The 9266-nt window shown below is 37.0% G+C and overlaps 2 protein-coding genes across 2 annotated transcripts in view; both read right to left on the reverse strand.

Moving 5' to 3' along the window:
* LOC105179989 (receptor-like cytosolic serine/threonine-protein kinase RBK1) lies at positions 1021-6374 on the reverse strand. Its single transcript, XM_020699351.1, has 11 exons — positions 6074-6374; positions 5711-5908; positions 5159-5298; positions 4733-4830; positions 3919-4274; positions 2894-3337; positions 2637-2797; positions 2155-2228; positions 1900-2044; positions 1597-1746; positions 1021-1372 (listed from the first exon to the last, which is right to left on the reverse strand). Exons 1-11 carry the CDS (start codon positions 6285-6287, stop codon positions 1295-1297), a joined length of 2058 nt encoding a protein of 685 aa, XP_020555010.1. The 5' UTR covers positions 6288-6374; the 3' UTR covers positions 1021-1294.
* The window catches only part of LOC105155448 (probable serine/threonine-protein kinase PIX7), a 5565-nt gene continuing 3439 nt past the window's right edge, over positions 7141-9266 (reverse strand). Inside the window, exons 7-12 of the mRNA XM_011071323.2 lie at positions 9038-9198; positions 8789-8862; positions 8543-8690; positions 8252-8401; positions 7765-7863; positions 7141-7663 (exon numbers count right to left, since the gene is read on the reverse strand). Coding sequence (XP_011069625.1) covers positions 7649-7663; positions 7765-7863; positions 8252-8401; positions 8543-8690; positions 8789-8862; positions 9038-9198 — 647 coding nt within the window. The 3' untranslated portion in view covers positions 7141-7648. The remainder of the gene's footprint in view (positions 7664-7764; positions 7864-8251; positions 8402-8542; positions 8691-8788; positions 8863-9037; positions 9199-9266) is intronic.

Raw genomic sequence — 9266 nt, forward strand, 5'->3', positions numbered from 1 at the left:
AATTTGCCATGCATCAACCAAAGCTTCTTAGTGTGACACCACTAACAATTCAAAATTAATAAAAAAAATCTAATTAAAAATTTTATTTAAATAAAAATATATTGATTTGACAGCACTAACAATTAAAATTAATGTGAAAGAAAACCAACATTAGTTTTCATGATTATATCAAGATGGGCAGCCCCACCTCTAATTCTTGTTCCGCATATTTTGGGGAGACCCATTATTCATTTCTTGCTTAATCTCAACCTTCGAATTATGTGCAAAAGACCCAGAGAATTACATGATCAGCTCACCCCAAATAATTATTTCAAACTGTAAACATTTGAGTTTTTTACTGCACAGAATTGCAAGAAATGAAAGCAAGAGAAAATGAACAATTTCCAATATATAATTTAAACTCTCAATTTCTTATTAAAATAAGGGTCAGAAATAAAAAGTAAAGTTAGGACATGGAAAGAGGAACATCATCAACACCAACAAACCTGTCTACTGCATTTCTAGTCATGAAACAAAACTCTCAACTGGTGGCCAGCACTGTTACATAGGTCAATCTTACAATAGTGCTAGCTTCAGTCATTGCTGCTCCATCATGGTTGTCACAAATAATTCAACAAGGTAAGACTACCACCACTATACTTATGATGTTGTTGCTACTGACAATAATAATAACAATAATATAAAGGGAATGATTGATCGTAGTCGATCAAAGTCGTAAAACTAATAAGTATAAATTTTCTACGGTTCCATAAGCTTTAGAGTAATCGAGAAATTCAGTAGGATTACAAGCTTAGCTAAAAATTGTTTCATATGAAGGCAAACTAGGGAGATCACAACCTTGTTCAAGAAAAGAACAACTTAGCAGGCATGTTGCAAAATGCAGTGGACTTTTAAGGCATATGTATATGAAAATGGATGATGTCAAACTTTACCAGCACAAGAATCATGTAAACTATCAAAACTAGTCTCAAGAAGTACTCACTGAGACAGAAGTGGAGAAACGTAAGAATAGATCAAATCTCATCAAAAAGTTTATAGGTAATTCATTTTGGCTTTTATTTTTCAGACTACAGAGCAGTTGCAACATTTTACGTGCAAATATTGCTTCTATGTGAACAAGTTTGTGCAAGTAGTATAAAGCATAGTGGAAAGCAAAGTTCCCCAAATAGCTATAGCCACCAGCATTGAGGATGTTGGGGTTTAAGCCTATATTAAGATACTTAAAGGACATATACAAAAATTGAGCATGAGCTACACTGGTGGCGTAGATATACAGCACATGCCGTATGTGTTGTTATTTACTATAATGAGGTATAAATTGCTCCGTCAAGTGTTGATACTGATCACTTTCCCCATCAAGAAGGCGCAAAACCTGCATGAAATTACCAAGGTTCATGAATGCAGGTAGCAGATAGGTGGAGAGAATTTGTACACAACATAGTCTGCAGAACTAGAATACTGAAAGAGTGGAAGCAATTGAATTGTCAGTTTAATGTCAGGTCTTTCCGACAAGAATCAGACGGAATAATGTGTAATTTGTTTGCATGAAAGTTCCAAAAGATTAACATGGTATTGAGGAGCAGAAAAAAAGCTTACTTCCGCCATTGATGGTCGCATCTCAGGGTCAGTTTGGACGCATAAATATGCTGTTCTAGCCATGTGGTAAATTTCATATGTGTTATATGAGTCACCAAGACGGGGATCCGCAAGCTCATGCAATGCAAGTGTCTCAATCAGAGGTAATGCCTGAAGTACCATGATACACGTCTCAGACCAAATGCAAGATGTTTCAACAGAAAATAATACGTAAACTCAGAGAAACTGCATACTTTTATGCAATGTTTGAGAAATTAAAGTATAGATGGCTGAGATGAAAATGCAAGTTCTCTGACAACATACCCACTGTCTAATTGACAGTTGTTGGCCTTCTCTGGTGTCCAGTGCCTTGCGTCCGGATATCAATTGTATCAGCACAATGCCAAATGCATAAACATCGGTTCGTACGGAGACTATACCATTCTCTGCATACTCTGGGGCAAGATATCTAAAAAGGGAAAAAAAAGTATCAACCTCGCTTGATTTAAGGATATCTGAATGCAGTAGAAGGCAGTGAAGCACCCATGATTTTGATGCCAGTATAACTCTTACACTCACCCTAGAGTGCCTAGAATTCTTGTCTGCATGTCATCATCATCTGTCTTCCACTTTGCAAGGCCAAAATCCCCCAGCTATTCATGATGAAAATCAATAGAATCATAGACTGAAGACACAACCTCAAAATTACATCCAGTAATGATATATGATATTTCTTAGAGAAAAGCAAATACGAAGATATATCTCATATATAATGGTAAGCATAAAGAGATATGAACCAATTTTCGTCCACATTTCTCAAGATGAATCTAAGAACGAGTAAGTCTTGTAGTAAACTAATCACTAGTTGTCCAAGGGTTATCTCCTAAAACTGAGGTAACCTGATTTGAAGTTTGCCAAGTTCAACAGAGCTATAAATAAAACCATGAAAACTAATAAACATATCTCCTCCAGTTGAACATATCCCCCATGCTGCAAGATTACTATAGAGTAATTAGGAAATTCACTTACACTGAGAAAAGATATAGGGTCCAGGAATTTACCATAGGAACAAAGTCATGTGTGAGCAATATATTGCTTGGTCGCATGTCCCTATAAATGATTGGACTTCCTCGGCACTCTTCATGTAAAAACCGCAACCCTTTGGCAGTACCAATGGCAATAGCATGTCTTCGGTGCCATTCGAGAACATAACTGGTATTCTCTGTCAACATTCATGCATTCATGAACGTAGGTTTATAAGTACATTTATGAGAGTGAAGAGGTGGCTTTAGAAGCTCTAATATGTAAATTTACTTACCAAATAAATGCCATTCAAGTGACTTATTGCAGATGAACTCGTAGACCAAGATATTAAGGTTTTCCTTGCAACAATAACCAAGCAGCATCACAATGTTCTTGTGGCGTGCAAAGCTTAGGACAAATACTTCAGTAAGGAATTCCTCAAACCCTTGAGTGCTTGCTTCCTTCCGCACCTTCGCAGCAATAAGCTGCCCATTCCTTAGTTTGCCTTTATATACAAAACCATATCCACCTTCTCCTAGTAAATTATCAGATGCAAAATCATTCGTTGCAAGCTGAATCTCAGAATAAGTATATCGCATAGAGTCTAGCTCTGTCTTCAACCCACAAGAAATGCAGAGAACAGGTACATCAGAGGATCTACGCCGGCTGGGTTTTCTTCGTTGCTTTGGCATCACCGTGGGAGATGCATAACGTTTAATATCCACTCTAGGACAGTTAGCTGCAGACATCATTCATCACAATCACAGAGATCTGAGATCTTATGCAGATGTGAATCCTCTCTGCTGCTTAAGCCATGAAATCTTATGCAAGCAATATTAAAATATACAAGACCAGCATCTTTTTCCAAGTTAAAAGATCCCAAATGAAGAGGAAAGTCAAAACAAATTTCAGTACAAGAGAATGCAATTTCCATTTTCTTTTTCGAACACCAATGTACTGCCTGACCTTTATATTTACTTATTATGAACTAAGATTGATAAAGGAAACACTGGCATTTTCTTTTCACCAAGAAGACACAAGTTAAGAGCTACAGGTTACTGTTCTCGCCAGGTGAAATATTTGTAAAAATAAGTATATTCCCTGTCAAAAGGAGAGATTAAAAAAAAAAAGAAAAGTAAAGAAAATGAAACATTGACAATGTTAATTGAATCTTGTCAGTGCCACAGTGTCGAAAAGGGCTAGCAAAATGTTTAGCTGAGAAATAATGTTTATAGACCCGGAAGGTATCACATTAAATGGGAAGATGATGCATGTGTCCTAAAAGTTTGATATCTTAGAATGTATAAAACTTTTTCCAACCTGATTCCCCTTGCTTAGGATTTGACCCAAATTCATCTTGCCAGGAAAGGCTGTAGTCCTTGGAGTTGGATGTGAATGATGATAGCGAGCTGCTCTTGGCCATATCAGAGCTTTCCGAGGAAGTCGCATATCCATCATGGCTGTTAGTAGCGACTGACTGCTCGCTGTTCTCATTATCGCTAACTGGTGGTTGTGGAACAGGCTTAGAAAGTGAGTGAAACTGCTTATCATCCAAATAATCAGTTTCCCTTTCAGCACAATAAGATCTCAAAATTTCCAGTGACAAGTTATCCTGGACTAGTGCAACCTTGCAGGAAATGTGTTTCAGGTAGTACCGGCATTCCCTTCTTAGATGCCTGTCATTGTAAATTTATCAGCTATCTTTAAAAGTATAGTAACTAAAGAAAACCAATATATGATTTACAGTTAGAGACATCCATATGAAATTAGTATAGGATCAGAAGAAACAATTTAGTTAGTAACTGCTATTTCTTAAGACATTGGGACTGCCAGAGAAGAAAATATATCCTAGTATATCATACTGCAGTTTAAGTATTTATTCTCAATGACAACCAAGAGACTTGTAAGTCTCAAGGATGAAAATATTGTTTTTGGGCGATGATCTGCCTCTAAGAAGTCGTAGTTGGTAATGGAAGTCAAAAGTTGGGTTTGGTGGATCTTTGCTTCAACATGGAAAACATGGAAGGATCAAGTTACTTTAAGACAAAAAGTAGGAGCAACAAAATGTGAAGAACTTTACAAAAACTAAAATGTGCAAAAAATTGATTCACAAATATCTATTTAGAAAAGCTACCTATCAAGTATAACCCATGCTGGATTAGAAGTTGCAACTTCTTGTACGATAACCTTCCTTATTGGAGTTCCAGCCATAATCTTAACCTTAATATCCACCTGCATATGGAGAATTTTGTTGAGAAAAGGAATAATCTTGAAGAGAAATCGGGCTACTCTCACGAGAACTCACCAAAATGTGTGAATAATCTGAGAGTAGGCAAAAGAAACCATCATTGCAAACAAAAGGTGGTATAAAGTTAGGACTCTGGACAACTTCTCAGTGCCAGGCCTAACTTTGTGCTTGGCCATCAAGGCATACTACTCGAAACGTGGTACCGAACCGATGCACTTCTAATGGATAGAGAAATTTCTCTGAAAAAGTTTTTTTTCTAAAAAACTATTAGCCTCTAAGATTAAATGTTTACATAGAAAGGCGAGATATTACCCCTTGCTCTTCACATTCTTCAGCACTGTATTGGAGCATGCCCACATACATATCAACCCTTTTTGAGACTTCTTCTTCCATTGCACGGACATGTGTTGTTCCAAGGACATAATCAGGAGTCACTCCCATTTGGTAGCCCACTATGTAGAAACAATGATCAATAAATTAAGACTTACAAAACATAGTTAAGGCTAAAACATGACTAATCAAATCAACTGTAGATTTATTGACCATATTGAATTTTTTTCCAATACTTCCTCGTGATATTGTAGGATATGCAACTTCTTTTCCAAGTACATGGCTAAATGAAAGATGTAATGTAACTTCTCACGCCCAAGGCCCAGAAGAAGGTAAAAGGTTCATAAAAGCAAGAACCAAGCAAGTAATTAATAATGTCACGTAGCATTCAGCAAGGAGCAACCAATATAACAAGTCATCGAAATAAGACAAGAACAGGAAAAAGAGTGATATCCAATCCTACCCCCATTAACAGAGAGCTGCAAATTATAGATTACTTGAAAAGCATTAAACCAAAAAAAGATAAAGACTTACTGGGATGCAAGATTCTATGCAGCACTCCAAACACCGTAATCGTGTCCCCTGGATGCACGATTCCTCCCCGCATCCGTATATTATGAATAGTGTGCCTAAACTCGTGAGGACTCCGATCTTTAGTGGCATCACAGACAATCAAGATTCTTGACGTCATGAAAGCATTATCCTTAGAACTATTATTACTGCTCCCCATTGCTGATGGCATATAAACTCAGGAAATCAAACTCCCAAGAAAGCTAAACGCTTCTTGTTGAATGCCAGTATACCCACTCGATCAGTGATGAGCCCAACCAAACATATTTATGGGGCAATTCAAGAAATGGGCAGAATTTCAAATGGGATTGAGAGTAAGAGACTGACCAATCAAGATTTGCTTCAGAAAAATCTTGAACCAGTGTTTTTTGGCCTCTTCATCGTCTGTCTCAATCTTCCCGACTGCGGCTACGTTGGAGAAAGAGAATGAGGAATAATTCGGTATATTTTTCAGAGATATTCGAGGATATTCTTTCATGGTTGTGGCGGGAAGTGAGAAGCCGTCTGTTGATGAGTGACAAGAGAGATGATTGCAAAGCATCAGACAATTCTAAAGAACCCATTTTTGGGGGTTTCTCAATCGTGGACAGCCATACAGGTTTCTTGGTTTTCTCGGAAGTCGTTCGTGGGCTTGGCGTCCGTACTGTATTCGATTTGAAATATATTGCAAAATTGCCCCTGAAGTTTGGGTTATTCTCAAATTTTCCCTGTTCCGGAAATTATCTATGAATTTCTTTAAAAATATTCTTTGATCAGCTTAACACATCAATTTTTCTAGAGGGAAAGAAAAACATATGCTTAGTGCATATATATATATATATATATATATCTTTTATCATTGAGTCGGCATTTCAATGTAATTTGATATTTAACTAAAATATTAAGTATAAATCAAATTATAAGACTTTCGATAGCATTTTAAGTTTATGTTTTACGTCGATCATATATAATTTTATTTTTTAAACAAGAAAACATCGTAATTATATTAACCATATATAATCAAACACATTTGTACGTTGCGAAGAAATCAATCGAACAACAATTCTATAAGGGCATGGTGCTACCTTTGTGTACTAAAACAAAGATCTCAACTACGACGAGTTACACCATCTTTTATCTATAATCCATTTAAACTCATCGTCTGCTGTCAATTAGCCAAATAGCTGTGCACATAAGTTTAAGAGATTTGCAGGTTTGTATATATAGATCAATATATGTATTATATGCGCTTTAATGATATGAAGAACGATTAACACTCTGCCCAGAGGCGAAAGCAAGTCGTAGCAAAAGATAAAACGTCGATTTTCAAGAATATGGAGTGTCCGAGATTACTAAGAAGAATATCCTTTATTACTTGAATTGTTCAGTTTGGAGTATATGTCCAAACACCCATGTTGTGCATCTGTCTAATTCTTAAAATATGCACCAAATATCATCATCAATGTCATAAGAATCAAAGCAAGTCAACAAACCGTGTCTCTATCAGTATGCTTGAAATACTGAGTGCAATCGTTCAACAAGAAACTAAAAAAATTGTGCGGCAACAATACTTAAAACTCGAGTTAGCCAAATCATGCATGCATGCAGAGGGCGTCAATCTCCTAAAAATTTCAACTGATTGTGGTTGCTCAAGCAGATATGTCAGCAGTTGATACGATCATGTTGCAGTGATAGGCGTTTGTAGTGTGTGTAAGAGCAGAATCTTGCGAAAGCATGCCATTTCTTTAATATCTGAACCTGCTTCCTGATGATTCTGAGTAGCTCAGATCTTTCTTTGAAAGACGGTCTTCTTTTCTACTTCTCTTAATCTACATCCAAGGCTTTCAAGCTATTCTCTACTTCCAATTCTCATTCATGGGTTGATATGTAGTAGAATCATCTCATGAAGAGAGGGAGTCGCGATCAAACCACAAGGGCCTGATAATAACAGAAGAGACGTTGAGACAGACACGTTTTATGCTTGGGAGCACCAATAAGGTTCAAGGAAGATAGAAATCACATGAAAAATACGGTTTCACCTGATGTAGGACCTGTTTCTGTACAGTACTGAAACGTGGTATAAACTGCTTTGTTAGGTGTTGTAGATGATCATTCTCCCCCTCAAGAAGGTGCAGCACCTGGGGCAAGCATAGTGACTAGTGAATGTAGCACGTATAGATTAAAACATGATAAGGTAGACGATCCTTTAGTAGAACTATAATAATGGCAAATGTATATATTGAGATAATAATATAGTGCTACGCCAACATAGAAAATCCGAGAACAGAAGAAATATAAGGTAACTGGCTTTAGTTGGTTACAACAGACATCGTTCAAGTTTTATGGCCAGAAATCCAATTCAATTAGAGCTCAAGTGCTTTCATGCTTCCATGATATCACAAAGATTTATTGATTTCATTGAAAATGCAAGAATAGCTACAGCAACTGTTTCAGGATAGTAGTGAAGTTTAGATCATCTATGAAGTAAGGTGAGTGAAAATAGAATCTAAAGCATTGTATATTTACCTCCCCCATCGTGGGGCGCATAGCAGGTTTAGTCTGAATGCATAAGTATGCAACTCTAGCCATTTGGTACAGTTCATATGTGCTGTATGAGTCCCCTAGACGAGGATCAACAAGCTTGTTGAGTGCTAGTGTCTGAATCAATGGTATAGCCTGAAACACAATGACAGATAATTGACAAATTGTATCTTTATTAGTAGAGAATAAGATCACAAGAAAAGGACAAGATTGGACTGGGGCTGGTCATACTATATATCCAGGCATTAAGAGGAACAGGAGGGCCGGAAATCGTACCCATTGTCTAATGGATTGATGGTGGTTGTCTCTCATTGGATCCATTACCTTTCGTCCTGATATAAGCTGTATCAGAACAATGCCAAATGAAAATACGTCTGTTTTCACAGAACAAATGCCGTTTTCTGCATACTCTGGTGCAAGATATCTGCACAAGGTGAGAAGCTTCAATCTCAAATCATCAGGAAACTAGAGCTCTAGGCATTTAACCAATCACTTCTTGTTACATGGTAAACCAATACGTACTCAAGAGTGCCAAGAAGTTTTGTCTGTATGCCATACCTACTTTTTTCCCACTTAGCAAGGCCACAGTCCCCCAGCTGTGCATGAATAAAAGAATTATGATATAAAGACTGAAAGATAAGTTAATATCCGAGTAATGTTCAGGTTATGTTATGTTCTTGAATAGTGAGATCAAAATGTAAAATGTGCAGTAAAGCATGATGGGGAGTCTTGAAGGACTTGACATAAAATGTACTGGCTATAAAGGTTTACCAACGGAACAAATTCATGTGTGAGATATATTTTGCTCAGCCTTATATCCCGATGAATGATAGGACTTCCCCTACATTCTTCATGTAGGTAACGCAGCCCTTTTGCAATTCCAATAGCAATAGCATGTCTTCGATGCCATTCAAGAACATGTTTCATATTATCTGTTGCATGAAACAAACTCATTACACATGAGAGAGGGGGGGGGGGGGGAACGTGGAAAAAAAGAAGT

Source organism: Sesamum indicum, linkage group LG2, assembly GCF_000512975.1.
Source record: "Sesamum indicum cultivar Zhongzhi No. 13 linkage group LG2, S_indicum_v1.0, whole genome shotgun sequence".
In the NCBI taxonomy this organism is placed as follows: Eukaryota; Viridiplantae; Streptophyta; class Magnoliopsida; order Lamiales; family Pedaliaceae; genus Sesamum; species Sesamum indicum.